We start from the raw sequence: 21,901 nt of genomic DNA, 5'->3' as shown, positions 1-21,901 counted from the left end.
TTCAACATTGCTGTCAACTTACGCACATTGGTAGAATTTGTTCTCTTGAAAATAGTTTTGAACTCTATTGCCAGTCATTCTTCACCAACTATCATTTTTGAAAAGGTTACATGATTATGTATGATCTTTGTGATCAAATAATTTATGAGATTACTATAAATAGACTAAATTACTAATAAAATAACTTCAATGTCACTGGAATGTAAAAATTCTATATAATCACATCTTTTTCTCTGGAGCACCCTGTCATAACCTGACTAACTTCAGTAAAGGAAATCCAATTTTGTAAAACAAAATTTTCTCAGATGTTTCTGCTTTAGCCCTGGCTACTGTCAAGAAAACTTTAGATAGAAGAGAAAATATCACAATCTCTTAAATTTGAATCAGCATCAGGGCAGATAATGCTGATGATTGACATTCTTGGTGTTTGGTCCACATTTTGGATCTTTTAAAGAAGATTTTCAGATTCCGGAGTCAAACATACTGAAGCTGGATCCATATCACAAGCAGCAATTTAACTGATTTTGAAAAATTTATCATTGTACTAGCTATACATCTTGTTAAATTTTCCTCGTTACTTTTTATGTCCTTACAAGTATGGTCTTTATCTATGTTCACGTAAAAATATTTATATAAAGGACTTAATAACTTTACTGACCAATGATTTATTTATTGGTAGTATTTTATCCACAACATACCTTATCTGAAAAGGAAAGTTTTTAGTTACAGTGGTCATTTTATGCACATATAATATTTTATCCACAGTAACTATTTACTTCCAGAAGATGCTTATCCATACTTGGATCTTTTTGCTTGGGAGATTTTTTATAAACAGATGAAACTTTATCTGCAGGTGGAGAAAACTGAATTCTTATGTCTGGCGTAAATATTTTTAGTTGAAAATCTGAATACACCTTTAACAGTGAACAAATCAGTTTCATAGCTGTGTCATGAAATTCAGCTTGAATTTCATCTCAATTTGCTATCTATGTTGGTGATAATATCCTCTAAAATGCTAACAGCAAAAATTCAAGTTCATTTTCTGGTGGGTCCTGAGGGCTGAGTGGTCTGCCAGGTACACTTTTTGTCTCTTTCTCCTCATGGCACGCAGGCAATCCTAGCACTCAGCATCTTCTCATGCTAGAATGCTTATCAAAAGCATTTATCAGACCCTTCTTTCACCCAGGTTCCTATTATACTTTCTTTTGCTCTTAATTTTTTGCTCAGTATTATATGAATGATAATATAGGACACTATGTTATGCTTCAAAAGCCATTTTATTTCCTAAGGGAAGTAAGCACAGTTATATCAGGTATGGAAGCTTCAGTGCTCGTCCTGGTGAGGTGGTGAGGAAGATTTGGAAGTACTGGTGCCAGTTCTAGAAAACACCTTTGACAGAGCTGAAGATACCTTCTCTAGCATTTTAGATCCTGGTTTGGAAAAAGTGGGCTTGGGAGTATCTGTGGACAAAGCAAAAATGTAATATGGATATTTATTAGACATTTTAATTGAGGCAATTATGCTGCAGCACCGATGATTTAGACTTCACAAATTGACATTTATAAAATACTTCATGGGATTTAAAGAACATTCACAAAGATTCTTTTATTTGATCCTTCCAACACTCGTGTCAAGGAAAAAGGAAGAGTGGTATCTTCATTTCTGGACATGAATCTTGGCGAGGTCAAATACCTCGTCTAAGGTCACATGGGTAGAAAGTGGCTGGGTATAGAGTCCAGGTTTTCTGACTTTCATGGCATCATTATACTGACTGCGCTCTGATGTTTCTCTACTTACGTGTGCCAGAATGCCTTTCCTTTTCTAGCAGAAAACTCTGAAAAAGCCTGATGAGCTAAACTCACATGGGAAAGTAACTTTCAACTCTATACCATGACGGTGTCTATTTCAGAGGGCTCAAGTGAATGCAGAAGCGCACTAAAACTGCTATAATTTCTCACCTACATGGGGTAAGTTTTCAGTTGACTAACTTCAAGTATTTTCTTTTTTATGAGATAAGACTGTACAGACAAGAGTTTCCTTTTGGATTCATTTTTCTACACCACTTATTCAGCACATGGGCTCTTAGAGAATATCATATTTTAATTTAACAAAATGATTATTTTACATGTGAGGACAGAAGTGAGAATTTATGTACTTTTCTGAAACTTTATGATAGGATGTGATAGGACATGAAAATACACATGACAGTAAAAGCCCATATTTTCTTAATTCCATCAGACACCAAAGTTCATGACTATACCTTTTGTAGTTACTTAGATTTTTCTGTTCAAGCAAGATAATATTCTATGGTTAACACTAAGAGAAAAAGTATGCTTAGGTATTTTACTGTGCAATTATTTTGTTTTGTGTTGTTTTGGTTTTTGTGTGTGTGTTTTTTGCTGAGGAAGATTGGCCCTGAGCTAGCATCTGGTGCCAGTCTTCCTCTTCTTTGCTTGAGGAAGACTGTCCCTGAGCTAACATCTGTGCCAATCTTCCTCTATTTTGTATGTGGGATGCTGCCACAGCATGGCTTGATGAGTGGTGTGTAGGTCTGCACCTGGGATCCAAACCTGTGGACCCCAAGCTGCTGAAGCTGAGTGTGCGAACTTAACCACTATGCCACAGGGCCAGCCATTGTGTAATTATTTTTTAAATGACCTAAGAATTAAAATGGAAAAAGCCAAAATCTGCAGCAGATGAGACAAAAGGATGGAAGAAAGAGAAAGATGTACATTCTGAAGAGTAAGATAAAAATTTTACTAACATGATTGAAGCATTGTTGCAAGACTTCTGAAATTCTCAGTGGAGAGACAAAAAAGCTTTTCTGTTCTTGAAACTTGTTGGTCCTATTAAAAATACAGATTCCTGGGCACCATTACTCAGAGATGCTAACTTAGTCAGTCTGGAGAGGGTTCAGGAATTTGTGTCGTTAAAAAGCATCCTGTGGGGGCCAGCCCTGTGGCCAAGTAGTTAAGTTCAGCACACTCCACTTCGCTGGCCCAGCTTCGTGGGTTCAGATCCCAGTCGTGGACCTACTCCACTCATCAGGCATGCTGTGGCAGCAACCCACATAGAAAATAGAGGAAGACTGGCACAGATGTTAGCTCAGGGCTAATCTTCCTCAGGGGAAAAAAGAAAAAGGATAGCATCCCGGGTAGTTCTAATGCAAAGCAGTTCCTGGTAACACATTGAGAAAACCGTCCCAAATCTGCATTCACTATTAGATTCCTGCATCTCCTTCATGACTGATGGGTGCCTGGTGTCCTAGGTTAATGGCACAAATGAAGCTCATCCCCAGAGAGAATAGTGAGCTCTTGCCTTTATCAGTTATAGCTCTTTTCACGGCAAACCTAAAGGCTATCTTTGGTCATTTACCCAATGTGGACTTCATTCTGGGATGCAATGGCAACTATATGGAACCATAGTGTGGAGGGAAGAAAGAATGTGGGATCAATGTCAGAAGACCTGTTTTCAAACCCTAAAAGCTCTCCATTTGTTAACTGTGTAACCTCAGGCAGTTATTTACCTCCATTCTGTCTTTTGTAAATTGGGGCTTTAAGATTTGCAGGAGAATAGTATAATGTAGGGGATGTGAACAAGTTTTGTTTTGTCCACAAAGTGTTTCACAAAAGCTCTGAATTATTGGATAAAATTTAAAAGTCCTGATTTTTTACATAAAACTTCCATTTCCAGCTTCTTTTGAAAATGGAAAGACCTGAATTGGAAGACGTGGCAACAATCCAGCATGCCAATGATTGGCCCTGAGTAGCAGCTTGCTCCTTTAGATGGGACATGCCATCTCCAGTGAGCCACAGACCCGTTCAACCTACTGCTCTTGTTTATATATCTACTTGTTTCCTGTGAACATTTCAGTGTGTGAACTACCGTCACATTGAATGAGCTTAGACTTTAAAGTCAGGCAGATCTGTGTCTGAATGCAGCTTTGCAGCTTACTAGCTGTGGGGTGACCTTCAGTAACCTACTCTCACTTTCCTTCTCAATGACTCTCACTTTCCTCTTTTCTTTTTTTTTTTTTTGAGGAAGATTAACCCTGAGCTAACATCCGCCACCAATTCTCCTCTTTTTGTTGAGGAAAATAGGCCCTGAGCTAACATCTGTGCCCAACTTCCTCTATTTTATATGTGGTATGCCTGCCACAGCATGGCTTGATAAGCAGTGCATAGGTCCAAGCCTGGGATCTGAACTGGAGAACCCTGGGCCACTGAAGCAGAGTGTGTGAACATACCCACTATGCCACCGCCTGGCCCATCTCACTTGCCTCTTTAATGAGGATAGCTGGCACCTAATAAATATTAGTTCCACTACCTAGTACCCCTTTGGTTTGAGGTTAACATAAGAGAACTGCATAATAAACTGCAATTGCTATATATATATAAATAGTAAGAATATCGTTTCAATCTCATAATGATAATAGGTGTAAAAACTGCAAGGGAGTAGCCACTCATTCCAGGAGGGTAAATGGTCAAAAATTCTAAATTCAAAATGATGTAATTGAGAGATTTATTATACTAGTTGTTAAAAGGATAGTATATTTTGTACCTGAAATGACTTCTTTTGAGGGATGCCCACTGCCAGGAATATGCTTGTTTCCTTCAAAGATGGTGATAAACTGCCAAGACAAAGCAAAGTACTTCACTTAGACTTTTGTTGTACACTACATATTATGGATACCTAGAAATCCTCAGGAGATGTAGTACAACCATTGTAGTATCTTCCAATAAATAATATCTGTGCTCTGCAGTCTCCAAGAATTATTCTGAGGCTCAGGCTCATAATTTTTGCCAATTTTAACACCAAGGATTGATCCTTGTCATAGATATGGGCCTAGACTATCATTAAATTATGATCAAAGGTTCAGGCATCTTAAGTCACAGAAAATATGAGCTCTGTCTGCCCCCTCCCTCCTTTGGCTGAATTGGAATATGTAGTAAGTTATATAAATTATTTTCTGATACAAGATATAATGACAAGGAGAGAAGGAAAATGGACTTTCACAACACAATTCCAATTTCCATTTATGGAAATCTTAGTCATTTTGGGTTCTGGAGCAATAAGCTGTGTGGTCCTGGTAGGGCAGGGAACATGGCTCAAAGACTGGCTTTGCTCTGTAGGCCTTTATTACCTCTTTGAATGCAGAGGCAGCAATTTTCCCAGAAAGGCATAAAACTGTCTGAGACAGGTAGCTGGGATTTACTGTAACTGTGCTATAATGCTAGCAATTAAAAAAGGAAGTGAAAATCAATGAAATAAATCCTAAACACATACAACATAAAATCTGTTGTGTATAGATTACGTAGACGCCACCAGATATCATTATAAGGGTTTTAGCATAGTTCCTCCTAGAGGACTTGAGGTATCTTATGAATTAAGATGTTTCAAACAGGACATCTGAGGAATAAAATGGAGCAGAGACTATCTAAAGCAACTGATTCTCACCACTGGCTGCACAATAGAGTATCTGTGGATTTTTTTTAAAATATGAATCCCTGGGTCCCAAACCGGTTGAACTGAAATCCCTGAGGTTGGGGCAGATATTGATTTTTTGTTTTTTAAGAATGCCCATATGACTCTAATGAATGAAAATTAGAGTTGAAAATCTCTAATCTAAAAGAAAGCAGGTGCTACTATGTGCCAGAGGAGTAAATATACTTAAGTTCTGCTGAGAACATCTATCTTTCCATTAGATTCAAGAGTATTTGCCATTACTTCATGGAAAATAGTTATAATCATTGCTTTAAAGTTTTTGCCTGAAAATTTCAAAATCTTGGCTATGTTGGAGTTGGCATCTCATGTCCTTTCCCTTAAAAGTTGCAGACATTGTATTAGTTCTTTGTGTGTTGAGTAATTTTGGATTGTATTTTGGGCATTTAAAACAATTTATGAGATTCTAAGAATTGTTAAAATCCCTTGGAGAAGGCTGCTTTTTTGTTTGTTTAAGTAGATAATTAACCCACTTAGGTTCAGACCATACATCCTATCCTGCCTTCTATGACTGGAGTTCCAGTGTAAATTCAGTTTCAAAATCTTGGCAGTATTTTTTGGTATCCCTGTGTGTGTGCACCAGTATTAAGGCTATAGTTCAAATTCTTAAAGCCTTTTGTCTATAAACTTCAGGTCAGTTCCATGCATGCACAACTCAGGAAAGACTACAGATTTGTAGGGGGTCCTTTTATGAGGTCCCTACTCTTTGTGATTTCTTTCAGTGTCTCTGACTCTCAGCAGCCCCCCTTTCTGCTTCTATGGCTAGAATGCTGTGGCTCTAACCTCACTGTGTGTGCTGTCTCACATATCCAGTGACTACATCCACACCAAGGGTAAAGTGCCAAGAGAAAGCAGAGAAAAAAGTAGCAGGTTTCCCCCTAAGATTCTTCAGGTTACCGGACACCTTTTCCTAATTCCTCTCATCAGAGAGAAGGATTTTTAAGAGTCTCAGCAGTCTCTACTACTATTGCCATGCAGCTTTATGGCTGAAAATTGCCTCGAGGTAAGACCAAGAGAGGGGAAAAAGTGGGAAAAAAGTGGCTTCTCCACTTTCCATTCCACAGAAACCTCTTTCTAATTCTGGTAAGACAGCAATGGTTTCTCTCGGAGCTCTATGCTGTCCATTCCCTTTATGTACAGTCAGTTGCTTAATGACATGGATGTGTTCTGAGAAATGCATCCTTAGGCGATTTTGTCATTGTGCGAACATCATGGAGTGTACATATATAAACCTAGATGGTATAGCCTACTTCACACTTAGGCTATATGGTGCTAATCCTAGGGGGCCTTTGTCATATCTTCAGTCCATTCCTGACTGAGATGTCGTTATGCAGCACGTGACTGTAATTCCAGGATTTGAACTGCCCTGAAGCTAAGCTAGAAGACATGGGAGGAAAAACCTCAGGAAACTCATATTGTATTGGTTGCATTCATATTGTATTATTGGATTCCTCCCCTCAAACTCCTATTATTTGTTTTTCAGAATCCTGGGTGGTTGTCCAAAGTTTATAGTTTTAATCAGTGAGTGATAACAGAGTGGAATGTGCTTATTCCACCTTACTTGAGACTGGACTGGATAACAAGTTTAACCACAGTTTCACCATGCAAAAAGCATCAAGTGAGGGAAAAGACGAAGAGCCAGAAGGGTCCAGATTAGCCAGGAATTCAGTATGGCACAAGGAATGGCTTGTCAACAGGTCCTCAGACTAAAGATTCAGTGTCTCCCCTTTATTGCCATATGATTTTACTTGGAAAGTATGGCCTAAATAAAGCCTCAGGTTGTCAAATATATGTTTATATTCATAAATGAGGATTAGTTTGCATGAGGAACTAACCCAGCATGTTTGGAGGTGTGGCAAAAGTTTCTTAAGTATGAGTTTTAAAATTTGGTTCTGAAAATTACTCTGACAATGAGAAGTGAATAAATGATGGATTGTGTGTGCATGGAATTGAGAAGACTTGCTTAAAGATGGGATTAAATTGAGACAAGAAACAAAGTGAAAAAACAGAGAAGGGAATCTGTAGCTTCAGTCCTCATTGTAAACTTTCTAATAAGGATTAGGGAAGAGGAAATTTCCTAAGTTTACACTGGAGAGGAGGTGGGCCTTTTGGAAAGCTGCCTTTGACCAGTTATTATTTCTCATGCAGAGAAATAGATGGAATCAGCAGTCACTTTCCTGCAAGCCACTCTCCTCCATTTTTGAAGCTTCTATTCCCTTCCTGCCTCCACCAAGCTCCTCACTTGGGTCCACCTGCCCTGGGCAGAGACAAGTGACTCACTCCGTCTAGGGTTTTCTCCAGAGACTGCAGCAATAGGTTTAAGGAATGGAATTGTATTTAGGTGCTAGGGAGGAACAATGGCTCATTTGTACACTAAGCAAGGAATGATAGCTCTAAGGAGAGAATTTTGATTAAGGGATTTCTCAGGTACCACGGACAGATCTCAACAAGGGGGCGAGATCTGATCATGAAGGATTTGTGAATAGGGAAAGCTTCCTGTTGTCCCTCAAATCATACCACCCAGTCCCTGATCTGACCTTGAAAACTGGTCTAGATTCACCTGCACCCAAGGCATACCAATTAGAGGCCACTGAAAAATACTTACCTTAACACTGCTTGAATTCTCTGGCTTTTGTTCCTGAGAACTTTCTGTTGTGGGTGGGAGGAAGGAAAAATAGTATTTTTTCTGAGGCATGAATAGTGTTGACACAAACCTGATCTTACTATTTTTTACTAAAATTCATAGAATTTAGAAGAAATTATTAATTCTAATTATATATGTATAGATATATACACATAGACAGTGTGTAGACAATGGGAACAAAACTGAAGTGAGACCCCTGGAATTCTGGGGCATGTCTTAGCCCTTCATTTAGGAGAGGCAGACTCTGGAACTTAGTAGCTAAACATCTATGCACAATCATTCAACATCTACGGGCCTATTTGTTCATCTATAAAATGAGGGGTCACCCTATAGATGATTCCTAAAGGCCTTTCCAGCTCCAACACTCTTTGATTTTATATAGCTAATTAAAAGCACATAATTGGAACAAAGAGGAAGGTGCTGGTCTTATGAAAATACTTTGGTGGGAATTAGGAGAATTTTGAGGCAATACCAGGAGGAAATCTGCGGAGTTGCTATAGAGCTACAAGTTGCCTAAGTTCCAGGAGAGGTCAATATTTATTCCCAGTAAAAGAAAATCAGCCCCAGGAGGTAGAAATGATACTGTGGAAGAAGTTTCACAAAAAACCACCACTAGGGAGGCAGCTAACCTGCTAAGGAGTCAGAAAACCCGAGTTTGAGTCTTAGCTTCAATACTAAGAGCTGTGTAAACACTGGCAAGTTGAGTCTAACTTCTGTGACTCTCAGTTTCCTAGTATGTAGAATGTGAATGAGATTATCCTCTGCCTGTCTCACAAGAGGACACAATGAGTTATCATATGTAAAAACTCTGCATTTCATAGACAGGTAATCATCAAGAGCCAACACAAGTGGTTACTTTCTGAATTATCCTTAGGCCAATGTAGGTTCTGGGGGGAAAAAAAAACTACTAGTAAAATATCAATTAATGCAAATATGAGAGAAACTGATTATTTGAATTATCTGACAAAATTGATAAGATTTCATTGTTGGTCGATAATCTTTCTAAGATGTCTGACTCTATATTGCACATAATTGAAGGTACTTTTGCTTTCAAATGACTGACATCATTTGGATTTGCTCCGAGGGTTATCATTCCAACCATCATTTCAAAGTTTCTAGGTTAAATGGCTATCAACCTTCCAGGATATACTGGAAATTTGTTTTGATGAAGAGTCACAGAAAACTTCCTTATAGTTGAGGATGTCAGATATTCAGATTTAAGATATTTGAGACTTTATTGTATATTCCATATGAAACTAAGTGTATGTCCAGCTCTGATCTCTCCATTGAACTCCAGACTTAAATATCCTATTGCTTTTATGACACCTCAACTTGAATGTCTAATGGTACCTCAATCTCAACACAACCAATAAACCATAACATAACCATAAAACAGAATTCCTGTGTTCTTCCTTACCCCCTGCTTAGTTACTCCCATAGTCTCTCCTATTTTACTAAATTCCTCCTCCTACTATATGCCTGTTTTAGGTTCTTGGGAATACAGCTGTGATCTTCATGGAACTTACATTCTAGAGGGAGATAGTGAAAAAGCAATTAATTAAAATACACAGTCTGTTAGATAGTAATAAGTGCCAGGGAGAAAAATAAGCAAAGAAGTGGAATAGGTGGTGCCATGGTGAGAATGAAGTTACAATTTCAAAGTGTGGTCAAAGAAGACCTCACAGAGAAGGTGACATTTGAGCAAAGATCTGAAGGTGAGGAATGAGCAATGCAGATATAGGGGGAAGAGCACCACACAAGGATCAGCAAGTGCAAAGGCCCTGAATACCTGGAATGTTTAAGGAACATCAAGGAGGTCAGTGAGGCTGGAGCAGAGTGAGCCAGAAAAAGAATAGAAGAGGAGGTTAGAGAGGTAATAGGGCACCAGGGTGATGTCCAGGTGATGTTGGGTTTTGCAAGCTATTGCGATTTCTTTGGCTTTTGTCCCAGATGAGAAGGAAGAACTTATCAATATCTGGAATTATCTTGTTTATGTCCTTACTCTTTGATGCTCCACCCCAAGAAACATTAAATTTTATGAGATCAAGGACTTTGTTAGCCTTGTTCACCCATGGGATCTTAGAACACAAAGGAGATGCTCAGTAAATCTTTAATGAATGAATAAATAAATGATTGGATAGCTGCAATATTACCGAAGAATACAAGGATTAAGCATGATCATCACAACGAAGTTGGAAAAAGAGAAGCACTGAATTCAGGGTCAAAAGACTTTGGATCCAGACAAGGGTTTGCCCCTGACTCCAAGTAACCTCAGGCAAGTCGCTTCCTCACCCTGCGCTTGAATTTCCTCATGTAAACAATGAGGGAGGTGGTATTAAGCGGCTTCTTTCTGACTCTAACAGCCCATGATTCCATATAAGTGATTATTGTGATACCTTCTGGTTGTGATATATTCATAAATTCTGGCATACTTACTGATATTTGAATCATCTTAATGGAAATGATTTCCACTTGAGAGTTGAGAGAATGTGTTTCTTGAGTTACTGCTTGAGTGGGTTCTATGTTTGAAATAGCCAGGGTAAACCTGTGGTTTGAGTTTCAAGGCTACTTTACAGTAAAAACGACACTACCTCTATCATTGTTACAACACATTGGTCCTCTGAGGTTTCAACAAATAGAGAACCAAAATGTCTTCCAAATGTTCTAAGGAGTCAGTGCTAATAGAGATAAGAAAAAAAGAAAGTGAGGTGCAGATTTTAATGTTAGCAAAAAAAATTAGCTCTAAAAGTTTTTTTTGGGTACATTTTGTTAGGGCTAAGCATAAAGGCAGGATAACCTCTCAAATAAATTGTCAAATGCTACTATCATGGGTTCTTGCTCAGATAGAAACTATCATACACCCTAATTTTGTGGTTATTTCTCACAGGAACATGGTAAATATAAATTCATAATATCATACCATATTCTTGACCAAAATCATTAATAAAATCTTAGTGGTAATTCAGACAAGGCATCATTTTCCAAAAGTAGGTAAGCTCACAGGAAACAAAAAAACAGTATCAACCTCAGGTTTGATAAGTAAAAAATTCATCATGATAAACAGTAAACAAAGTCTCCTTTAGAATACTTTCTAATTTAAATTAAGAAAAATAATAAATCTAACCTTCTAATATTTTAGCACTTGTATCTGGGGTACAAGCTTCAGTTTCACTAAAACAAAAGAAAAAGAACATTTTACTTCTGTGTATTTAATGAATGAAGAAATTACTGGTTAAGCAAAAGAACAATCTGTCAATCATTCTTCATATGGAAGTAACCCTGGAATAGTATATTACAGAGTTTCCAAATCAAATGAAAGTGATTTCTAAACTGGGTTTTTTCCACTTTTAAAATTCGGGTTAGATATACATAACAGAAAGTTTACCATATTAGCCATTTTTTAGTGTATAGTTCTATGCTTGAGTACACTCACAATGTTGTGCAATCATCACCACCATCCATCTCCAGAAGTTTTTTATCTTTCCCAAGTGAAACTCTGTACCCCTTAAATATTAACACCCCATTTCTGTCTCTCTCTATCCCCTGGAGCTACTATTCTACTTTCTGTCTCTATAATTTGACTAATATAATATAAGTGGAAATCATGTACTATTTGCCCTTTTGTGACTGACTTATTTCACTTAGCATAATATCTTCAAGGTTCATAAATGTTGTAGCATGTGTCAGATTTTCCTTCCTAAGGCTGAATAGTATTCAATTGAGTGCATATAGCACATTTTGTTTACCCATTTATCCATCAGTGGACTCTTAGACTGCTTCCACCATTTGGTTATTGAACATTTGGCATGAACATGAGTGTATAAATATCTGTTCACATCCCTGTGTTCAATTCTTCTGGGTATGTAACCCAGAAGAAGAATTGCTGGATCATATGGTAAGTCTACGTTTAACTTTTTGAGAAACTGTCATACTATTTTCCCTAACAATTGTACCATTTTAAATTCTCAACAGCAATGTACAAGGGTTCCAATTTCTTCACATTCTTGTTGACATTTGTTATTTTCTGATTTTTTTTTATAATAGCTGTCATAAGAGGTCTGAAATGGCATCTCGTGGTTTTGATTTGCATTTCCCTAATGACTAGTGATGTTGAGCATCTTTTCACGTGCTTATTTCCCATTTGTATATCTTCTTTGGAGGAATGTCTATTCAATCCTTTGCTCAATTTTTAATCAGGTTGTTTGGTTTTTGTTATTGTTGAATTACAGGAGTTCCTTGTCTATTCTGGATAGTAATCCCTTATCAGATATATGATTTGCAAATATTTTCTCCTAGTCTATGGGTTAACTTTTCACTCTGTCCTTTGAAGCACAGAAGTTTTTAATTTTGGTGAAGTCCAATTTATCTAATTTTCCTTTTGTTGCTTATGCTTTCAGTGTCATATCCAAGAAATTACTGCTAGGTCCAATGTCATGAGGCTTTCCCCCTATGTTTTCTCATAAGAGTTCTACAGTTTTATTTATGTCTTTGATCTATTTTGAGTAAATTTTTACATATGGTATAAGGTAAGGGTCTAACTTCAGTGTTTTTGTGCATGGTTATCTAGTTTTCCCAACAACATTTGTTGAAAAGACTGTTCTTTCTCCATCAAATGGCCTTGGCATGCTTATCAAAAATCATTTGACCATCTATGAAGGATTTGTTTCTGGGCTTTCTATTCTATTCCATTGGTCTGCATGTCTGTCTTTATGTCAGTACTATACTCTTTTGGTTACTATAGCTTTGTAGTAAGTTTGAAATGAGGAAGTCCAACTTTGTTATTGCTTTTCAAGATGATTGTGGCTTTTAGGAGTCCTTTGAGATACCATCTAAATTTTAGAATGAATTTTTTTTCTATTTCTGAAAAAATGTTTTCCTTATTTTTATAGGATTGCATTTAATCTGTAGAATACTTTGGGTAGTATTGACATTTTGACAATAAGTCTTCCAATCCATGAACACGGGATGTCTTTTCATTAATTTGTGTCTTCTTTAATTTCCTTCAGGAATGTCTTGTAGTTTTCAATGTACAAGTCTATTGCCTCCTGGTTAAGTTTATTCCTAAGTATTTTATTCTGTTGGATACTAGTGCAAATCAAAGTTTTTTTCTTACTTTCCTTTTGGATTGTTCATTGTTAGTGTATAGAAATGCAACTGATTTCTCCATGTTGATTTTGTATCCAGCAACTTCAATGAATTCATTTATTAATCCTAAAAGTTTTCTTTTTTATGTGGAATCTTTAGAGTTTTCTACCTATACGATAATGCCATCTGTTAACAGAGATCCTTTTACCTTTTTTCTTCCAATTTAGATGGCTTTCATTTCTTGCCTAATTGCTTTGGCTAGGACTTTTGGAACTATGTTGAATAGAAGTGATGAGAGTGGGCACTATTGTCTTGTTCCTCATCTTAGAGGAAAATCCTTCAGGCTTTTACCCTGAGGAGGATGTTAGTTGTAAGTTTTCTATTTATGGTTTTATTATTTTGAGGTAATTTCCTTCTATTCCTAGTTTAAGTGTTACTATCATGAAAAGGTATTGGGTTTTGTCAAATGGTTTATTTGCATCAATTTAGATGAGAATGTGTGTGTGTGTGATTTTTTTTCCTTTATTCTGTTAATGTGTTGTATTACATGGGCTTATTTTCATATGTTGTACTTCCCTTGTATTCCTGGGATAAATCCCACTTAGTCTTTTTAATGTGCTGTTGAATTCTGTCTGCTAGTATTTTGTTGAAAATTTTTGCATGAATATTCATCAGGGATATTAGTCTGTAGTTTTCTTTCCTTATAGTGTCTTTGTCTAGCTTTGTTATCAAAGTAATACTGCCCTCATGAGTTTGGAGATATTCCCTCCTCTTCAATTTTTGGAAGAGTTTAATGAGAATTGGTATTCGACTTTAATTTTTTGCTGGAATTCACCAGTGAAACCATGTGATCCTTAGCTTTTCTTTGTTAGGAGGTTTTTGAATACTGATTCAATCTCCTTCCTAGTAATATGTCTGTTCATAATTTTTATTCCTTCACGATTCATTCTTGGTGGTTATTGTGTTTATTTATTTCAGCTAGGATATCCAATTGTTGGCATATAAATGTTCACAGTACTCTCTTATAATACCTTTTATTTCTGCAAAATCAGTTGCAATGTCCCTTCCTTCACTTGTGATTTTAATTATTTGAGTCTTTTCTCTTTTTTCCTTAGGCAATCTAGCTAAAAATTTGTCGATTTCGTTGATCTTTTTGAAGAAGCAACTCTTGGTTTCACTGATTTTCTCTATTATCTTCTGTTCTCCATTTTGTTTATTTCTGCTATAATCTTTATCTCCTTCTTTCTGTTAGTTTTGAGTTTCCTTTTTTCCTTTTTCTAGTTCTTTAAGCTGTAAAGTTAGGTTGTTGTTATAAAATATTTTTAAATGAAGAATTTACAGCTATAAATTTCCCTATTAGCACTACTTTTGCTGCATCCCATAAGTTTTAGTGTATTTTGTTTTCATTTTCATTTGTCTCAAATATTTTCTAATTTCCCCTGTGAATTCTTCTTTGACCCACTGGTTGCTTAAGAATGTGTTGTTAATGTCCACATATTTGTGAATTTTCCAGTTTTTCTTCTGCTATTGAATTTTAATTTCATTTCATTGTGATTAAAATATATTAAGACTTACATGTGATCTATATATGGTCTATCCTGGAGAATGTTCCATGTGCACTTGAGAAAAATATGTTTTCTGCTGTTATGGGTTGGAGTGTTCTGTATATGTCTGTTAGGTACAAGTGGTCTATACTCTTGTTTAAGTCCTCCAGATATTCTGTCTCGTTGTTTTATCCACTATTGAAAGTAATCTATTGAAGTCCCCTACTATTATTGTAGAGCTGTCTATTTCTCTCTTCAATTTTGTCAATGTTTGCTTCATGTATTTTGGTGCATATATGTTTATAATTGTCATATCTTGGGAAATTGACCCTTTTCTCATTATATAATGTTCTTTGTCTCTTGTAACAGTTTTTCACTAATCTATTTTGTTTGATATTAGTATAACTACCCCTGCTTTCTTTTGGTTTCTATTTGCATGGGATATCTTTTCCCATCCTTCCACTTTCAACCTGTGTGTGTCCTTATATCTAAAGTGAGTCTCTTATACATAATATATAGTTAGATCCTGTTTTTTAAATCCATTCTGTCAATCTCTGTCTTTTAATTGGAATTTCTAATCTATTTACATTTAAAGTAATTACTGATAGGGAAGCAATTACTTCTGCCATTTTGTTGTTTTATGTGTGTTCTATAGCTTTTTTAATCCCTCATCTCCTCCACTACAGCCTTCCTTTGTAACAGTTGATGTTTTGCAGAGACACATTTTGATTCTCTTTTCATTTCCTTATATGTGTATTCATTCTATAGATATTTTCTTTGTTGTTACCACAGGGATCACATAGAACATCCTAAAGTCAAGACATTCTCTTAAACTTATAACTTCAACTGCATGCAAATCTTTATAGATCAACCCTCATCCCCTCTATGTTATCAATGTCCCAAATTACATAGTTACATATTCTGTACCCATCAGCATAGGTTTGTAATTACTTTTTTATGCATTTGTCTTTTAAATACTGTAGAAAGTAAAAAGTAGAGCTATGAACCAAAATTATAATACTGGTTTTTATATTTGTTCATGTATTTAACTTTACTAGAGAACTTTATAATTTCATATGGCTTTGAGTTACTGTTTTGTATCCTTTGGTTTCAACTTAATGGACTTCTTTTAGCATTTCTTGTAGGCTATGTCTAGTGGTAATAAATTTCCTCAGCCTTTTATTGTTTTTTGTCTTAGAATGTCCTGATTTCTCTCTCATTATTGTAAGGTATTTTTGCTGGTTATAGAGTTCTCACTTAACAGTTTTCTTTCTTTTAACCCTTTAAATATATCATGCACTGCCTTCCAGCCTGTGAGATTTCTTTTGAAAATTTCTCTTATAGTTTTATGGAGATCTCTTGTACATGACAAGTTACCTCTCTCTTGCTGCTTTCAAGACTCTCCTTTTGTCTTTGTCTTTTGACAGTTTGATTATATCTCGGTGTGGTCTGTGTGCGTCTACACTACTTGGAATTCATTAAGCTTATTATATTTATATATTCATGCTTTTTTTTTTTTTTTCAAATTTGGGGAGGTTTTAGCCATTATTTCCTCTAATAATCTCCCTGCCTCTTTCTCTCTCTTCTGGAACTCCTATGATGCATATATTGGTTCACTTGGTATCTCATAAGTCCCTCAGGCTCTGTTCACTTCATTTTCAGTCATTTTTCTTTACTCCTCAAACTCAATAATTTCAAATGACTTCTGTTCAAGTTCATCAATACTTTCTTCTGTCTTATTGAGTCTGCTTGTGAACCCATCTTGTGAATTTTTCAGTTCAGTTATTATATTTTCCAGCTCCTTTATATCTCTTTGTTTTTATTCTCACTTTGCTCATATACTTTTCCCCTGATTTCCTTTAGTTTTTTCTCTGTGTCTTCTGATAGCTTTTGAACAAACTTGAGACTCTTTTTAAAGTCTTTGCCATGTATGTCCAATTGGTATACTTCTTTGTGGACACATTCTAAAGATTTTGTTTCTTTAAGTGGGCTCTATTTCCATGTTTCTTTGTATGCATTGTGATCTTATGTTGAAATTTAGACATCTGAAGAAACAGCTACCTCCCCCAGTTTTTGGAGATTGGTGTGGAAGCCATTCATTAATTAGTGGGACTTTGGGCCTTGGGAACAGTCTGAGGTAGAGCCATGCGTTCTTAAGTCTTTTCTGGGCATACATCCTTCTGGGTCTATGTGTGTGTTTTTTTTCCTTTCTTCAATTTTCCTGATCTGCTTTTAAATGTTTTATTTCCCAAGAATTTCATCATGCTTCTTCTCAGGGCCTTAGATGTTCTATTGTATTCCTCTGCCTATAATCTCTTGCCCTCATGTATTTGTGCATCTGTAGTGCCCTGTGATTTTCATGTACTGTGGCACCCATCAACTGCTTTCTGTGGCTTAGATCCAATCTATGCCACCATTCCCAATCTGAGCTCCTATTCAGGTGAGACAGAAAACATTCCCTCAGGCATCACACAGATAGGTGAGAACAATGCAAACAAGTCCCATCCCAAAAGAGGGAACCAGGAATTGGGCCATTGCTTCCCAGCTGTGCCACATCATGTTGCAGAGAGAGTTTGGCAAGGGCAAGTAAAAATCTGGCATTTCCTACCATCTTGAATGTGGCTTTTCCTTGATTGGGCATTTACTTGGTTGCTGCAGATATTTGACTGGTTTGCAGAGCTCCTATAAAGTTGTTTTATCAGTCTGTAGTTCTTTACTTTTGGTTTCCCTGGGGAAACAAGGCATGCTAATTTCACGGTCTGCCATCTTGCTCTAGATTGGCTTTTATTTGGTATTATTTGTACTCTTTGTCTTCATCATTGATAAAAACAAGAGAGAGGTGCCTGTATTACTAATTAAGTATGTTAAAATAACCATTATGCAGGAAAAAAAGGCAATAATGGGCCAGGAAGGGATGTCCCAAAATAGTGTCAGTGTCATTGTCAAAAAGAAACAATTTCATTTTGCTATGTGGGAAAAAAATGTCACCAAGTAGATTTTTCTCCTTACACCCATTACTTCTCCCACAATAGAAAATACTACCTCTGCGAAGTTCTGAATATTTCTATAAACTTAAGAATAATTTTAGACAAGTTTTAACTATTCTAGATATAGCTATTAATTAATTTCAAGTGTACAGTGTACTTTGTTCTCTTTTTTCTCTATAAATGCCACACAGTCGAGACTTTGCTTCTACAGTCATCCAAACTTGGATTATCATTTCCTCCTGTAGATGCTATTCATCCTTACAGATCCACATAAAACTCCACTGCTTTCTAGAATTCATCTCTGAATGCTCCAACTTATACTGTTTCCTTCTTTCTTTTGATTCTTACTTTTATTTTTTAATTTATTTTATTGTGGTAACATTGGTTTATAACGTTATATAATTTTCAGGTGTACATCCTTATATTTTAATTTCTGTGTAGATTACATCATATTCACCACCCAAAGGCTAATTATAATCCATCACTACTCACACGCCTAATCAGCCTTTTCACCTTCCTCCTACCCCCGTTCCCCTATGCTAGCCACCAACCTTTGGATTCTTGTTATAGGCAGTTATACACACTGGAACATTTAACTATTTAGAATTGAGCAGGAATGCTTTGGGCTGATAGTGCAGATACTATTGTGACCTAGTACGTATCTCCCAGGTCAAAAAAGAAAAAAAAAAAACAACCAGAAACAAAACACACTGGCAAATTCTTGATCCAAGACACTGCTATACTAGAAAGGATGTAGAGGCCAGGTAACTAGAAATGGTGGATCAGGTAGAAAGGGGAGACCTACGTGTCCACAGTGGGGAGCTAAAGGAGGAAAGAATAAGAAGGAGTGAGGGAAGGCCTATGGCTGAATACTTGCCCAATCATAGTTTTACCAGGGACCCATTCTTCCCATTAGCATTACTTTCATCTCAGATTTCTATTTTCATATTGCTTTAATTTTATGTACCCGGCATATGAAATGAAATCTTCTTGGTTGTATGAAGATGAACTCATAATTCTGTGTATGAGGTAGTGTGTTGGTTCAGTAATAAGAGTCTTTTCTTCTTTCTGGAAAAGTGCAAACCAAGTATTACATAAAGTAGAGTTTGATATGTACTTTCTCACATTATTGGCATATTATGCAGTCTAATTTACATTACACTGAGAAAAAGTTTTAGAGATTACTTAAAAGATGAATGAACCCTGGGGCTGGCCTCGTGGTGCAGTGGTTAATTTTGTACACTCTGCTTCAGTGGCCTGAGGTTTGCAGGTTCAGATCCCAGGTGCAGACCTACACACCACTCATCAAGCCATGCTGTGACACTATCCCACATAGAAAATAAAGATTAGCACAGATGTTAGCTCAGGGCCAATCTTCTTCAACAAAAAAAAAACTAAATAAAGATGGATAAACCCTATAATTCTAATGAAAATGTCTCTTTCCTATATAATTCTTTGGAAATGGCTCAGTGAACGTGACTTATAATATTGGAGTTTGGATAAATTTTAAAGATAAACCTCACACAACGTTTGAAGAATACAGTTTTCCATTCCTGTACTTTACAAATATTTTTAATCATATCTTACAGAGTTCAAAAAGAAAAAGAGCAGAGATACAACTCTGGTCAAATCAGAAGCTTATCAGGTCAATCATCTTAACCTGTACTCTGATCTATTTGTTGGGAAGTCATGTGTGACTTCATGGCCATACCTTTTATGAGAATACCTTTATTGCGACATCTGTTAGAATCCCTCCAAAAAACACAGGCTACTATTATTGTTCATATAATCCATTTTGACTGTTGCTAATGTTATACTATAACATTTCTTTAACTATCTATGAAGCCAGCATTTCTGACTATGAGGCTCAAGAAAACTATTCTGCAGAGTGTATCTGGTCATGAAATCACATATAGCTTCCCAACAAATAAATGAGAGTATGTGTTAAGATGATTTACCAATTAAACTTCTGAATTGAAGAGAGTTGTATCTCTGTTCTTTTTCTCTGGTTCATCTCAGCTTTTATGTTAACCTGGGAATCATGTCAAATAGATAATAAATAGAATTGTCTCACTAGGAAATCTTAAATCATATGTATTTTCCAAAAACATGTTTTGGCACATATTTTTGGACTGGGCCAATCCAAAGGGTCACTGAAGTCCAGATCATCATTTGAGGGATATGGTACATAGGGACAAGAACTGTACCCCATGACGACAGTGGAGTTTATGGGCTGATTGCAAGAATGATATTCAAAATATCTTGATTATTAACTTTGGGCAAGTTGACAAGCAACTTTTAAGAAAAAAGTTGGCTATGTAACTTGCCCAAAAGACACAGAGCTATTAAGTGAGAGTCAGGATTCAAATCTGAATTTGTATGGATCTCTTTTTACTTCCTCCTACCTTGGCCCACATTCCAGTCCTGTCATACTTGCATAAAGCTTCTCTACACAAAACGTTCAGTGGGAATTTAGCCAGAATACAAAGGGCTAGAATCTATTAAATAATGGATTTAAATAATTAGCTTGCATTTCTCTGAAATGGTTTCCACTGTCTGTTCTCTTGGGCTTCTAATTAATCTAGGTCTCTTTCCATTATCTGCTTTCCCTCAACTGAATTTCATGGCTTCATTTGTTAATTACTTCTCTCTCTACTGTAAATATTACCAGGCTTAGGATGAGACTGGAACCATTTTAGTATTCTTTTCTACCTAATTAAGGCACATTCTTGGACAGAATTTCTGAAGATCTCTACTCTTTCCATAGATATCTGGTCATGGGCAGTTGTGCTTCTCACTCACCTTAGGCTGTGCTTTTTTCTCCCAAGAGGAGGATGTTTGAGTCGTGGTTGTTGAGTTAGTGGCCATGTCAAGCTCAGCAACAGCTCTTTTAACTTGTCTCTCCTTAGGTTCTATTATATGATTTGAGGTTGCTTCAATACTTTCAATATTTGCACTGGATGTGAGTTGACAACATTTGCTTAGTGACAAAAATTTTTTCAGGCTGTATGTGCTTTGTGTTGTCTTGGGAGAACCAACCATGCCTTCTGCTGGCTTCATGGCTTCTTTCACTTGATCTTCAAATTGTTCTCCTACGTGTTCTTCTTGTGCTATCTCTCGTAAAACAACTTCATCCTCATCAGACATTGGTTCCTCCTCTCTGCCACTTTCTGAATCTTCTTGATCAATATCATGAGCTACTAACCGAATGATAAGATCTTTTTTGCTCTGAACATCTTTTAAAAGCTCCACCTTGGTGATATCTGGCTTTCTTATATTCTGAAATGAATTTCTGCAGACAGCCTAGAATTGAAAGTATAACGAATATTAAGAACAAGTGCCTCGATCATTTCTCCTGTGGTTCTATCATAATATACATATTTTAATATAATTTATAGTTTCAATTTAAGTAGTATTATCTTTAAATGAGACTTGTATATTAATGATATTTTAAAAAGAAGAAACAAATGAAAATTATAAGAAATATTTGTTGGTGTCTATCATTTCTTTGACATTCAGAGATCACGTTGAGCTACTGTATCTTACTACAAAGTAGCAGAGGAAGGCCTAACATAGGTTCTTTTTCCTTTTGCTTAAAGTTTATATTTTGTTGCATCATAAGTTACTTTTTGTTGTTTTCTTTTACTTTGAAAGTTTTGTGGCAGAAGTAGATATGATTATCTATTTTTTCTAAAATTCTAGATAGAGAATGATAGATAAACCTAAATGCACATATTTTCAACAAAAAAGCAAGGTATTATCTGCTCTTGACTTGCAAAAAGATGAATAACAAAAACTGTGAAAGTCTTTGACTCTAATTCCTCTCCTTCCACTCCTGATTCTTTGGACCCATTTTCCAAAAGAATATTCAAAACATAAATCTTCATTTTTTATCTCATCTCTCTAGTCAAATCTTACTTTCCATTTTCAATGTCTAAAGACAGATCAAAGAAAAGACAATTATAATTAAATAACAAAATTCCCCCAATTCTGTAGCCTTTAATGATGCCACAAAACCTCCAAATTGATTTAATAATCACACACCTCAACATCACTTTGTAACACTGTAAGCCCGTTTTTCAGATAATAGAACCCTAAAAGAATATCTTCTTAAAAAAAAAAAATACAGAGTGAGCCTC

At 36.1% G+C, this 21,901-nt stretch overlaps 1 protein-coding gene across 2 annotated transcripts in view; it reads right to left on the bottom strand.

Moving 5' to 3' along the window:
- Nucleotides 1-1,258: 1,258 nt before the first annotated feature.
- Nucleotides 1,259-21,901, bottom strand: part of FSIP2 (fibrous sheath interacting protein 2) — an 84,856-nt gene continuing 64,213 nt past the window's right edge. For both annotated transcript variants that reach the window (XM_023622163.2, XM_023622164.2), the window contains 6 exons: nt 20,565-21,065; nt 18,730-18,830; nt 11,271-11,317; nt 8,108-8,151; nt 4,561-4,630; nt 1,259-1,460 (listed from right to left, as the gene is read on the bottom strand). In XM_023622163.2, the coding sequence (XP_023477931.2) occupies nt 1,324-1,460; nt 4,561-4,630; nt 8,108-8,151; nt 11,271-11,317; nt 18,730-18,830; nt 20,565-21,065 (900 nt within the window). In that variant the 3' untranslated portion in view covers nt 1,259-1,323. The remainder of the gene's footprint in view (nt 1,461-4,560; nt 4,631-8,107; nt 8,152-11,270; nt 11,318-18,729; nt 18,831-20,564; nt 21,066-21,901) is intronic.

This window comes from Equus caballus, chromosome 18 (assembly GCF_041296265.1).
Source record: "Equus caballus isolate H_3958 breed thoroughbred chromosome 18, TB-T2T, whole genome shotgun sequence".
NCBI classification, from domain to species: domain Eukaryota; kingdom Metazoa; phylum Chordata; class Mammalia; order Perissodactyla; family Equidae; genus Equus; species Equus caballus.
The sequence above is the reverse complement of the archived record's forward strand: the minus strand, read 5'-3'. Positions and strand labels throughout refer to the sequence as shown.